The 14,888-nt window shown below is 39.7% G+C and overlaps 1 protein-coding gene across 1 annotated transcript; it reads left to right on the forward strand.

Annotated features, from left to right (window-relative positions):
* Window positions 1-12,814: 12,814 nt before the first annotated feature.
* Window positions 12,815-13,960, forward strand: LOC129894754 (uncharacterized). The gene has a single exon (XM_055970405.1). The coding sequence runs from the start codon at window positions 12,815-12,817 to the stop codon at window positions 13,958-13,960; it is 1,146 nt and encodes a 381-aa protein (XP_055826380.1).
* Window positions 13,961-14,888: the final 928 nt, after the last annotated feature.

The raw sequence follows: 14,888 nt of genomic DNA on the forward strand, positions 1-14,888 counted from the left end.
CAATCACATTGCTATTACTGATTTCTTTTTATCGCGTAATCACTTGATCTTACTCTTAGTATGACAATGCTCGTAGGCTACACAATTATTCTTATGCCATTTACATGAGGTGCGTTCCAATTTAGTCATAATCTTTTCTGCTCTTGGCTTACTCTGTTCTATATGTGTCATTGCACTAATATGCACTTATAATATCTTTTTATCATTCGTGTTTTGTTGCCTTTTTCACTTTCTAGGGGGTCACCCATCCTAGTGCTACTCTCACCCAAGAACTCTTAACTTAGGAGTTTTGACGGAATCTGGTGCATTAGTGCGGGTATGATCGCGTCCATCCCTTATGGGGTATCGTTTAAAGTTTAAGCGTTCCCATTTATATACGATAGTGTCAGTTGATTTTCTCTTACGCTTGTACTTCTCTTGTCCACTTTCCCCCTTTTAGGTTGTACCCATATCATCCTTCGTTTAGTTTCAACTATTCATACACGAATGATTCTACTCCAACATATTTAACATGCCGCATCATATCTACATTTTCTGTTAAATCATAAATACGTTAGGTTGCCTTTATAGGAAACCCTAGCACAACCATAGGGTGCTTTAGTATTCGCAATGTATCGTATAAAATTCCATCTAATGGTTGATACTCGGGTAATATCTATAATGTAGCAGTGCATTCAAAGACATATTCCAATCATCCAAATCAGTAATTAGCACGGCTCGTAATTGGTTCAAATTCTCCACTCGAGAGTACTTATACTTTGATGATTCATGTTTCAAGCTCTGTCATTATACTAACCTTATTCCAGTGGATACCACTTATTCTTCTAATAAACTCGTAATGTAGCAGTTGTTCTGCAAATCGACATTCTCTCTCCTTGCAGGATCTCATTAATCATCAAGGTGGAGTCACGTATACACAATACTTCTTTATGCCTCCTGAACTTTCATCTTTGTCATGTGCTTAAGGCTCACTTCAAATCCTACTTATAACCATATTAACTTCGTTGTAGTAGGGGCCTTATCTTTTTACCTTTTTATCGTACTATACTTTCAATTCATAACTGTGTATTTCCCTTTTTATTCTATACTCACACTTAATTAATAACATCTATCTTGAGTGCCTCTATTAGAACTTCTCTATTATTCTTCCAGCTCATATCCATTTTTGGTTGGGCACAAGGAATTCCATATTACTCTTTATTTCCTTGCACTAGCTATCCTTTTCGTCATCACACAACCTTTATTCGAAACTTTCCTTACAGAACTTGATAAATCTTTCTTATTTGTTCCATAGCTTGCTTTTCCATTTCACACCTATCTTTACATTCCATTTGCATGGACCACGTCATACCTTCTAGTTATTTCCTTACTAAGCTTTACTTATTCTCATAACGGTTTTTGTTATATTCACCCGGTACCCTATTCGCATTCAGTCCCATAGTATAACACCGCTTGACTTTCTTCATGAGTCTTACTATGGGCTACTTACCCTTCTTAGTTAGTATTATCCTTAATGTTTCACAAGCTGTCTTATTAACATTTCATATCCATCACAATTCTTTATCCCTCGTACTCTTGTCTTAATCATACTATTACTTCCTTTAACTATAACTTGTCATAGTTTATCCCTATTTATCAATTCAGGCGATGCCTTACTATATCATTTTATCCCGATCTATCAGTCCTCTTCGAGTCATCTTCTTTGGCTTATAGGTCCTTTCTAACTTTGTTTTACTATACCAGTATCGACCTCGTAGTTTCTATTGCCATTAACTTAGCAATTAACTTATTTTTCGAGGTCATCCATACTCATTAAGTCAAATCTCATCATTGTTACAAGCACAACCTTTCAAGGCATACTACAGCCCTGTATCTCATTCTCTTCTTATTTCTAGGAAAATTTGGGCAGAGTTTCCTCTGTATTTCTTACTACCTCAATACCTACACGCAGAAAAACCCAACAGTACCTCACAAGGCACACATATATATATTTGTATTGTATCATATCACAGCCACACAGGGCACCCACTATTAGCGGTATGAAAATGGACTCACCTCATATGTCCACTCAAACTGCACCTATTGCACTTTCCTGTATATTGTTTCTTTCATTTTTCAACTTTATATATCAATCGTATTGCAACACCTTACCTGACATAGGTCCTTCATGCCTTTACTTACCTGTGTGCTTTATAACTTCCAATATCATCAGTCACTTTCTTCAATCTATGCGGTCCTTCTACAGAAGTCAAAGGTTAGTATGAGGAATTTCATTCCCTATGACTCGGCTCTATCATACGATCTTAGATATGAAATAAAGTAACATCCTACATGTCCTGTAGCCTCCTGTCTATAGATGTGGTGCACAACATACTGATAAACAGGACTCTACCAGACATAATTTGTAAATACTCCAAGGATGAAGTGCTCTGATAACACTTCTATCATGACCCAACCCCGTAGGCTGCGACTGGGGTCCGACCTGGACCCCCGTATACGTACCTATTAGCTACACTTAAGTTGAACCGTGTGTGATTTAATACTATACATAAAAACCTCAATGGTTTAATTTTTTTCATAAACCTGTAGCCTCATTTACCTGTATCATAATAGGAAGGGGCACACGAGTCGACGAGGCTGCCATCCTACAACAACATTTGCAATACGTTATATGATCACAGCTAAAATAAACTTACCAATAACGCATATACACATGTCTACAGAACTCTAAAAGTAATAACCGCATCATATAGTCGGACAGGCCCCCCATCATACTACTGAATAAATAAATATGTACATCAAATGACCAATATCATAAATTAGGCTCCAGAATAGTGGACCACTTCCAACATAGCTGAGAGGAACTCCTAAGCTGCGGATCTCCAAAATGAACATCTGTACCTGCGGGCATAAAATGCAGTCCCCCGAGAAAAGGGGGGTTAGTACGATATATGTACTGAGTATGTAAAACATAACACATCATAACAGAGACCATAAGTGAAATAGGGATGTAGGGGAAAAGTATAATAATTAACAAATTTTTGTACCTTTCTTAGGATACATAATCATATACATCATCACATGTTGTGCCCAACCATCTAGTGAACTCAGTTTCATAATCATTTCCTTATATTCACATGTCATCATACCATCATGCATTTTATTTCATCATATCATCATATACGATATCATATCATCGTAAATTGTATAATCTTATCATGTATGTCATCGTATTACATCTAGTTCACTAGGGGGATCGGGGTCACAAATGTATCACTCTAATCTCATATGCATGCCTACATAAAGTATCCGGCCCTTTAGTGAGGGACTCGGTCAATGGAGTGGTGTACGTCTATAGCGTACCATCATAATATACATATTGTATCCGGCCCTCTAAGGAGGGACTCGGTGTTCCTTCCTTATTTCACCCATATACCATCATATTAAAGCCGGCTTGGGACTCGGTAAATGATTCTATCATCATAACATATAAAATATATCACACCACACGTACGGAATCGTCTCCTCATGCGTGGAACTGTACATATCCAGCCTGGGATATGGTGAAAGAAGTAGTAAAACTGTGCACGATAATGTTCCCGGCCCATTATGAGACTCGAGGAAGGATGGGTTATAGTATGCACGAGTAGAGTAGTGAGAAACCATATGCAACTAAGTCATTATTTGAGACTCGATGAAACAGTCAAGTGAACCATCACCTGAAGACTAGGGGAGTAATTATCCGAGGTACCCCTTTAGATGTCATTAGGGCTTACATCAGTTGGGGCTTCAGGGATCACAGACATGCATCAAGATAATGCGAAATAATTTATGGAATCAGAAATATAATCTATGCAATCAGAAACATAATTTATCTAGTCAAAGACTCAACTTATGCAATCAGACGCATTTATCATTTTAGAGCCTTTAAAAAGAGGAGTAGGTACCTCTACTTACTATTCATTATATAGCAGGCTCGAGAATAGTAGTTTGACTACTTTCAGACTCTTAATGTTCAGAAGTGGCTACAAGTCAGGAGTTACACTCAGAGCTCTTAAATGGAATTACCTCTAAACCCATATCATATATCATTTTACTTAAAATTAAGTCATTCTAAAGGAAAGAAGATATAGGCTTTACATGTACTACTTTTCATCACATAAAGACTTAAAGGCAACAACCCAGCTATTACAGAAGTTCTAACATCAAAAAGTAAACGAGAGTTTCAATTTATATTCAGGTCTTTATGAATGGATTGAATCCCAAATATGACATACATATCATTCATAACTTACATCTAAGACATTCCAAAAGAAAAGAAAGATGGCTCTACATACTTATTCCAAAAACACACCAAAAGAAAGCTTCACATACCTTGTATGGACTTCTCTTAAGCACGTCCATGACGTCGTTCTCCAAACCTATTTAACATGGATGCAAGGCGAGTATCAACAACCTTAAACTTTTCAACGCCTTCAGTTGCACCTTAGTATTCACATAACTCATTTCCTCGCTCGCCCCTTCGACTAGTTCCTTAACTTGTTTAAAGAGTTACCGGAAATTGGGCAGCATCTCCTCTATAATATGCCCTATCCGAATTCCCAATTACATACCTAATTACTACATACAACCAAAAACAACAACCTGCATCTCATATACAAGTAAAACATCACAACATTACACAATATAAACTCCACCCAACTTGCTGAAAATTGTAATACCAAAATAGGGTTTCTAGTCTTTGTTTCGCAAAACCTTTAATTATACGAAATGAGGGGTTGTGTGTATGAAACCAGCAGCACCCACACCCCTTTTAAAATACATTTAGTCCCTGCAACACATCACCACACACCTTCATCATCACCGCACACGCACAACACCCCATTTCGACTACAATTTAACTACAACGACTTCAGTTTCGATTATTTCTATTGTCGATCATTTCCACGACCTTTTTTATACTTACAAATGTATAAAAGGTATATAATAGAATAAATAAGAACCCCATAAAGTCCAAATTTAAATGAGAAGTCTTACCTTACCCAAAATTAGCCAAAACTCTCCTCGGAACTTCTCTAGTCGCGCTGAAACTGTGTGGACTATTTGTTGTCTATTTTGGCTGCACCAAGTCATGAATTTATACTTATAATACCTCATATAATCTTATTATATGATGGATAATTAATTTACTAAACAAAATTGGGACTTACCTATTTTTTTCCTCCTAGCCGCCACACTTTTCTCTCCAAGTTTAGGGTTTGTTTTCTTTGTTTTGTTGCAGATTTAGGTGCAGGAACTAAAGTATATGTTACATAAACATACATATATGTGGTCCCAAGAGGTGACACATGTCATACCCTAAGGAGGACACGTGTCCATCCCCTATTGGGCCACCGTATCCATGCATTGAAGGAGGGGCTGCCACGTGGTAATGGGGCCCACCTCCCCTAAGCAGGTGGGTGACCTGCTTGCTTGAGGTGTTTCCACATGTCACTCCTCCATTGGCTGCCACGTGTCATCTTTTTCCCTTCCTCGTAGGTTCGTAATCTCGTCTTATTTTAGGAGCCTATGTAATCCATGCTACGTAAGCTTAGTATGTCCTCAAGTATGTAAGACCTCTATGTTGGTAGCTTACATAGGTAAATCGAGTCCTATGACTCATTATTTGGCCTCCAATTCCTTTCGGATTCTTATGACTCTATTTCCAACCTTCTCTACTTTGGGGTAACACATTCTCCCTTCCTTAGAGTAGTTTGATAGTATTGTAGCTTATCCTGCTCACATGATAATGTCTAAGGAACTTAACAGACATTTCGAGATCAAGAGTGTGGCGTGTAACAAGAGTACTGCCTATGAGAACTACAGCTAACTATACCGAACTGGGGCCCCATAAGCCCAGCCGGGACACTCGTGTGCAAATTAAATAAAAACTCGGATGAACCCCATAAGCCCACCGAGTACACAGAATAGCTACAACTACCAAGCTTAGATACCAAGAATCTGTGATGTTAGAAGCCGAAGTAATATATCATTTCCAAACCTAGAATCTCTAAGAGTCAATTGATCTATTGGTGACTTAGGGGTTGAGGCCGGGACTGGGACCCAGATGCTCACCCTAATGTTCAAAGTGGCTAAGGTCAGGACTAGGTACCCGGATGCTTGCCATAATTACATAAGTGCGGTCGCGGCCGGGACTGGGTACCCGGATTCTTGCCATAATACATCGGTATGATCGAGGCTGAGACTGGGTACCCGGATGCTCGTCATACTAGCAAGTCGGTAGAGGTCGGAGCTGAGTACCCGGATGCTCCCCGATAATTCAGAACGGAGGCCGGGACTTGATACCCGAATGCTCACAGATAATTTATCCCATGATGCCAAAAATTCTACTCCCCAACTAGAATACAACAGTACCAAAAAAATCTTTTTCCCAAATGAGTCAACCGATATGCCGCCAGAGCTTGAATCAGAGCCAAATTCAATGATCATGAAATCTAATATTGCTGATGCATCATGAAAGTCATGATTATATCGATTTATGGATAAAGATATTTTTAAGAGCAAGGGTAACGCCTAACTAAGTCCAAACTATCAGGCACTTGCCCGCTACACCATTCTACAAGAATCTAAGTCCATCGGAGCGACGCCGGGACATCTAAAGCAAGTTTACATCCTATACTAAGGACAACATAACCCACATTATCAACAACATACTCATTCAACTCTCCTTATAATACTAACAAATAATGACAAGTTATGCATGCTTCTAAATATCCGAAAACCCGATAATAAGCCTAAAGCATGATTTCTAACACCTAAGATATACAATCAAACTACCCAACCCAAATTTCAACTATTTTAACATGCTTTCACACATTCAAGCTCAATCTAAAGAAAGGTAAAATTGTAGCCTACCTGTAGGCTCAATACGCGGGCTCCAAATTACTGTGCTGGAGCTTTTTCCTTCCGAACTACCACGTAATGTTTCCAAACTATCAAAAATAGAACCACGACGTCAATACGGTCGTTTAGACACTAATTTCGTAATTTTTGGAGACGGACTAATTTTGGAGCCCAAAATGAAAAATATGGGACCCACATACGACATTCTGGATTTGACCTCCAAAATAGGTTCTAAATGTCATTCCAACTTCACAGATAAGATTTATAACACAATTTTGTGTGGGAAATTACTCAAGATGATCAAACAATCAATTCCCATATTTTCAAACTAAGAAAACAAACAAGGCAGCCTTTTTATGCATTAATTTTTCAAAAATGAAACTCTTCCAATCAAAAAAACTTATACCATGACGTTCCTTGTGAAACACCCTACAATCTAGCCTCAAGAATCACTCAAAACGGAGTTATATTGATCAAGATACACTCTTCCAAAATTCAACAAATTTTGATTCCAAAAAATACTAAATCTGCAGCAAAATATCGATTTCTTACCTCGAATGATGTGCCAAAAGAAGGTTCCAACACCTCGACGATGTTATCCTCAAAATTCCATGCAAGATACCCTCTGGAATCACCCAAATCGAAGTCCAAACGAACAAGAACCAATCCCTCAAAGATCAACAAAATTCTAACTCGGAAATGTAACAACCAGCGGCTAAATTTGAAGTTTTGCCTCAAACAGAGCCTCCCCTTGCGATTCCGATCTCTCCAACAGATTCCACACGACAAACTCTTGAATTTAGACCCTTGAATCATCAAAATCGGGTTTATATAGATCAAGAAATAAATTCTCAAATTTTTTCAAAAATTAATTCCGAAAATAGAAAGGACAGCTGCTATAACGCGAATTGACCTTAAACGAAGAGTACCCAGCAGTCTCCAAGAACTTCAATGTGTAGCCATGAACTTCCCGAACACACTGGGCTTTGAATCACCCAAAATAGAGCTCTAGAACTCAGGTTATGGGATTTTAAAGTTGAGACCAAACCCAAAAATGCCTTGCTACTGCTGCTGCTATGCTGCTGTTGATTTTGGGTTTTTCCAAAATCTCCGATGGGGTACTCAGGATTCGTTCGAAATCCGATAAAAATAAACTAGATATGCTACCCCATCGATGTTCCGGACTCAATGGTGCATTCAGAATTTCCATACGAGATTATTTTAATAAAAAGTGGATCCCACACCCAAGAGCCATTTTAAGCCATATTCTATAACGGGCCTCGATATTAGTCTGAAAGTCTTGAAAAGCGAACGAAGGGTCATTCTAGACCAAAATCAACATCTCAAAACTAACCGCGCTGTCAAAATTTTCATTTGAGCACATTTTCCAAGAATATTGACCAAAGTCAACCATAGACTAAGTTTCAAAGTCAAACGCGTCAAATGGCCCCAAACTTGTATCGATTGCCTCGATAGTCATTCCAACAGTCTTACTAGCCTAATTTGGTCATTCCAAAGCTGATAGAACCATCAGAATTTGAATTTGAGATGTCTTTGACCCAAAACTCGAAAAGTCACAACTAAACCAACTTAGGCCTTCAAAATACCAAAATGGACTCGGGACCTCTAAAATTTCAACCAACACTTCTTCTAGACCAAAAACCATCTCCCGAATCCAACGGAGTCATCGGAATTCCATTCCGAGCATCGAAACTCCAAAAGTTGACCAAAGTCAAACCTTAGATTAAAGGTCCTCAAATTCTCAACTCAAGGCCTCAAATCTTCGTTACAACTCTAAAACTGATTCCGTAAACTCTCCTAAGCCTATTTCGATATTTCAGAGCTGCTGGAATCGACGGAATTCCGTTTTGAGACCCGTAGCTCCAATTGACCCCAAATACCACTTTTCACTAGAAAAAAAAGCTCTCAAAGAAGAGTAGTTTTAAACTTATGGATACCAGGGAGCCGGATCCACTTCCGGACCTCTAAAAATTTCGTTCAAAAGACAGAATCGTAGGTATCGATGAGATGAATCCAACACAACAGGAATCGTCTCAATCGGACATTCGAAGCTTCGGGAATGTTGAAAAAACAGCAGCGATCACTGTTCAACATTCTGCCACTGATCAAGGAACCAATTCTAAGTCAACTTCTGTAATTTGTATTGAAAAACCATCAATTGGGGATGTTAGAACAGCATCCCAGCCACATCATATCAAAAATCCAAGGGATTTCACCGTGGAAATTGAGAGAAATCCAGGTACGACAGTGGGAAGAAACTCCGGCGAAACGCTGGCCACTCGAACTACAAATTCGATGGCCTCCGATGTTATTCAAGGTGGCGCACCACCTGGGGTTGGTAGTGCACCCCCAGGCGCACCTAATACTAAAAGTCCAGCTCCAATGGGTGACGGCGTCGCCGGCGACATACTGTTGAACTCCGACGTCGGCGTTCCGGCGACATTCGAGAGTCAAGACCACTGCCATCTTGTAGAGGAGAACAATACGAATACAACCATCCAAAAATTGCCTCCATACACAAAGCCAAACTTGTCGAATATCAATTTGAAGAATTCCGGCGGTGAAGTGATTTCCGATAGTGGCGGCGTCGCCGCTTCTGGTGGCGAAAATACAAATTGTTCTGGGGGTTTGGTAGACGATCTTACAAGGAACACAATGAACCAAAAAGCCCCATCAGCAACAACACCTATCGCCTCCAATTTGGAAATTAGGGTTCCAATCCAAACTGCCGGAGGCGGCGCAGCGGCAAAGCTCCAATTCCAAAATTGGCAATGCCAACCTGTTCATCTTGAAGAGAGGAGTCCAGAAACACAAAAATCCCCTTCAGGTATGGTCCTTATCAATTCGAATTTATCAATTAGGGTTGCTAATTTGAGTACTAACACTGGCAGCGGCGACACCGGAACTCCGGCGATCGGAAAAAATATTTCTAGTTTGAATAATAATACGCACCAATACAGTATCCATCAAAAAAATTTAAATTCAAAAAATGACTATCCTAACACACCAAATGCCAATACGAGAATTGAACCTAACGTAAAAATCACCTAAAACACTCATCCGGTGAATGCCCAAAGAAATTCTCAAGGTATTACTAACCCCCATATCAGTACGAACGTTTTAAACCAAACGCCACATTTTTTAGACACCTCTAACTCAAATTCCAAATTTCCATCTTGTGATAATAGAGTCGAAAATAGTCTTTTAGTGCCCAAAAATGTTTCCCCAGATAATCCTAGCACCTTAACTAATCCTAAAAGTACCAAATACCCTCCCAGTTCAGACTTCCCTCCAATATCTTCTAATTTCCAAAAATACGACCCAAAAAACTCTAAAAATCCGGTAGTGACCCTAACCCCCAATGCGCTACCTCCAAAGACCAAGCCCCCTATCAACCAACCGGTCACCACAAATCACCCTCCGCCCCCTATAGCAAAACAATCCATGGCCATACGGCTGAGAGCTACACAAACTGAGAATACTACCAAAATTGACCTTACAACCCCAAAAAGAGTAATGAAACAAGGCTGTGTTGCTATTATGTTTAACAGAGAGGACTACATGATTAAAATGGCAGAATCATGTAAGTACACCCTCATAGGCAAGTTCTATAGCCCAATGCCCAAGATGGAGGTCATTCGAAAGAAATTCATTGCCCAAACAGAACTCCGAGGCAAGGTCAAGATTACGCATTTTAACTCTAGACATATATATATTGACCTGGATAACGAACACGATAGAGCTACTGTCTTAGATAGCAAGCGCATGTACATTGAAGGTGTCTTTATGAGATTTCAAGTTTGGACTCCTACCTTTGATCCAAACTATGAAACCCCCATTCTCCCTGTATGGGTCATACTCCCGGAGCTCCCATGGCATTGTTTCCATAAAGAATTTGTTACTATTTTGCTGGAGGATGTGGGACAAGTATTGCACTTAGACATGGCCTTCATGCAAAAGACGAGGGGTAGCGTAGCAAAAGTAAAAGTCCAAATGGACATCACCAAGCCTAGAATCCAAAGTGTGTGGATTGGCTTTGACGAAAATGATGACCCAAATGGGGAAGGTAGATGGCAAGATATCGAATATGACGATATACCACTTTATTGTACTTACTATAAACACCAGGGTCATACTCCTCTAGCCTGCCCAGTCAGCAGACGAGATGCAGAACGCAATAAGGCCAAAAACAAGGAAGAAGAGCCAAAGAAAGATGAGTCGACAAAAAACGCAGGTATGATCTCTTCTACGACTGTTTTAACTAATGTTGTAAGTGTCAGACAACAGGTACCAATACAAGAAACAACCACCACAACTCAAGGAGGAAGAAACAAAATACAGGAACACTCAAACAACCAGAACAGGAATCAAGTCCCAAACAACTAATGGCAAACCCAAAAGAGAAGAAAATTCAAAGGGAAGACCCAAACCGTACAAAACACCCAAAAGATACAAGGCAACACTCAACAGGTATATAAACCCACTCAAGTCAGAACTACAGGTATTGATGGTAATACTGTCACTACGACCAGCGCAATTCAAACTGTACAGAGCGAGCATCGATTAGGTATTGACTCAATGCTCCCACTCCCCAAAGGCTCCCCCTATAGTCATAATGTATTGAATGTTTTAACTGCTGCTGCTGAAGTAGTTAATGGAGGTGAGGATGGTGGGTTTTAGGAGAAGCCAATTAACTTGCAGGATGGGGTACCCAGAGGGGGGGTTATGTCTCATGTTTTGCATGAGAACCGTATGGTTGACCCTAGGAGTGACTCTATAGCTCCTACTACCACTTTATATATTTTTTCAGCTGCTAAATTAAACGAAAAGAATGTGCAAAATAGGGCCACAGAGTTGCATGAACTGGAACCTGCAGCTTCTCCCACTTTCAATCTAGAAATGGGCAACATTACAACTCCTACTCAGTCTACAAATCTGCAAATCTTGGAAGAAGTTGCACCAGTTAACTCAAAGGAATCCTTGGAGGAAAGAACAGGTATTATCTTGAAGGACAATCCAATGCATGTTGACAGAAGGGATGTTGATATGCAGAAGCAACAAGGGTACTATCAAGTCCTAATTCAAATACACAACCTGCATTTTCAGGGAGAAGACTCAACCCCTACACTTCATAACATGGATCTTCCTACAATTACTCAGCCTAATGACAACACAGATGGAAAACTTGACACTACCAGTCATACCACTCCACTGGGTTCTATGGCCAAAGAACTAGGGTCTGTAGCAAGCACTAGTGTCACAGGGTCTAATGAAAAAAAGAATAAACTGAGCAAAAGGAGAAGGGATGCATTAAAAAAAAGAGTAGAAGAAAGGAATTTGTCTCACGAGGAACAAATTCCTCTGGTAGTAGACAATGTGAAAGAACAACATCCTAACCTTGGATGCCAACAATTTGTGCTGGAGGATGACCAAGGGGGGATGGATATTACACCCTTGCAAACTTTATACAACCACACACCTCCTCAACATCCTGCAAGCAGAACTGCAGAACAACACACACTAATACTAATACTAATATAGAAGTCCCTCCTGACCTGGATGAATATGCAGTTATTGAGTCTGAAGATGAGGGTGACTATGAGGACCAACCCTTGAAGGATCTAGATGAGGAGGATTCTGCCAGTGAACACTTAAACAGACCCTTAGGTACATCTTACACAAATGATTATGATGATGAGATTCAATAAATAGCTAACTCCCAAGGTTTGTCCCCTAGAGGAATTCATAGAACCAGTCACAGTAATAAACCCATCAGTCCAACTATTTCTGCTCACACAAGCAGACCTCACACTAGGCTGTTCACTTCCAAAAACTCTCAATGATTAGTACACTATGCTGGAATGTGAGGGGTATTAATACCCAAGGATCCATGGAAAGACTTAAATCTCTTAAGAGTATCCATCAAATTCCCATTATTGCCATCCTAGAGCCTTTTTCTGATAGCATTCAGATTCAGTACTTCAGAAATCAACTCAACATGGACCATGCTATTAGTAATCCAAATGGTAAGATTTGGCTTTTTTGGACCAATGATGTAGACTGTAGGATATTGGAAAATGAGGAGCAGTTGATTACTTGTGAATTTAATCATGTAATGAATCCAAATCAGTTCATAGTTACATTTGTATATGCAAAATGCAAAGATCATCTCAGAAGACCTCTGTGGGATAGCATGCTACAACAGTCAGCCACCTCCCTTCCATGGTGCACATTAGGTGATTTCAATGTTATCACAAACCCTCAAGAAAAGTTGGGAGGTGTCACTTACAATATGAAAAAGAGCCTTGAGTTCATCAGCATCATAGAAGCCTATGGACTACAAGATCTTGGGTTTTGTGGTCAGAGATACACTTGGTCTAATCTAAGGGGTATAATGTTCAGAATCTGGAAGAGACTTGACAGAGGAATGGTCAATGATAAGTGGCTAGAGATGATGCCTCAGACTACCATTACTCATCTACCCTCTGTGGGTTCAGATCACTGCCCCTTACTGCTGGAGATGACTGATCAAAACCACCAACACACCAAATATTTCAAATTCCTTAACTGCTGGACAGAACAACCATCTTTCTTGGATACTGTTAGTAATTATTGGAAAAGGACCATGGAGGGTAATCCAATGTGGTATTTCCATCAGAAAATGAAGAGGTTGGCAGCCACTCTTAGTACTTGGTCCAGATTGCAATTTGGTGATATATATGCCAAAGTTAAAGAATATGAAGACAAGACTAGACATGCAGAAGAAGAGCTAATCTCTAGTAATTCTGAAGAGAACAGAACAAAGCTCCATGCCATCAATGCAGAGTATATAAAATACCTGAAACTGGAGGAATCCATGCTAAAGCAAAAAACTCAGTTGCATTGGTTCAAAGAGGGTGATGTGAATTCCAAGTATTTTCATGCCTTGATAAGAGGAAAGAGGAGGAAATTATACATCCACAAGATCCAGAATGAGGATGATAATTGGGTACAAGGTGAAGAAAACATAGCCAAAGCTGCATGTGATCACTTCTAAGCCATTTTCACTGGTGAGGAAACACAAATTCAGGAGCATACCCTCCAATGTATTCCCAGGATGGTCACTGATGAGCATAACAGAAACCTGAAAGCTATCCCTACAATGAAGGAGTTGAGAACTGTAGTGTTTTTAATGAATCCCAATTCAGCTGCTGGACCTGATGGAATGAATGGCAAGTTCTTCCAAGCATGTTGGAACATCATAAAAGAGGACCTCCTTAAAGTGATTCTATCTTTCTTCTGTGGACAAGCTATGCCTAAATACTTTACTCACTCTTGTTTGGTGCTGCTCCCAAAAGTACACCATCCTAACAAGCTCTTTGAGTATAGACCAATTAGCCTTAGCAACTTCACAAACAAAATCATCTCCAAACTCATTTCCCTTAGACTGGCACCTATCCTACCCAACCTCATTTCCCTTAACCAATCTGGATTTGTCAAAGGCAGGAACATTTCTGAAAATATTATGCTAGCCCAAGAGATTATACACCAGATCAAGAAGCCAAATGTAGGAGGCAATGTAGTTATCAAACTTGACATGGCTAAAGCCTATGATAGGGTATCTTGGTCCTATACTTGTCTAGTTTTGAGGAAAATGGGATTTGAAGAAGGTTTCATTGATATGGTATGGAGAATTATGGCTGATAATTGGTATTCCATCATTATTAATGGTTCAAGGCATGGATTCTTTCATTCCACAAGAGGCCTTAAGCAAGGGGATCCATTATCACCAGCTTTGTTTATCATAGGTGTTGAAGTCCTCTCCAGGCTCATGAACAATCTTCATCAACACCCCCAATATCATGGTTTCCTGATGCCTAAAAAGGGCCCTCAAATTAATCATCTCAGTTTTGCAGATGACATCATCATATTCTCATCTGGAAGATCTCATACCTTGAAGCTTATCATGGAGACACTATATACCT

The sequence above is a fragment of the Solanum dulcamara genome, chromosome 7, assembly GCF_947179165.1.
Source record: "Solanum dulcamara chromosome 7, daSolDulc1.2, whole genome shotgun sequence".
NCBI classification, from domain to species: domain Eukaryota; kingdom Viridiplantae; phylum Streptophyta; class Magnoliopsida; order Solanales; family Solanaceae; genus Solanum; species Solanum dulcamara.

Coding starts and splice junctions, on each gene's coding strand:
- LOC129894754 (XM_055970405.1), top strand. CDS start 12,815: ATGGAAAGACTTAAATCTCTTAAGAGTATCCATCAAATTCCCATTATT.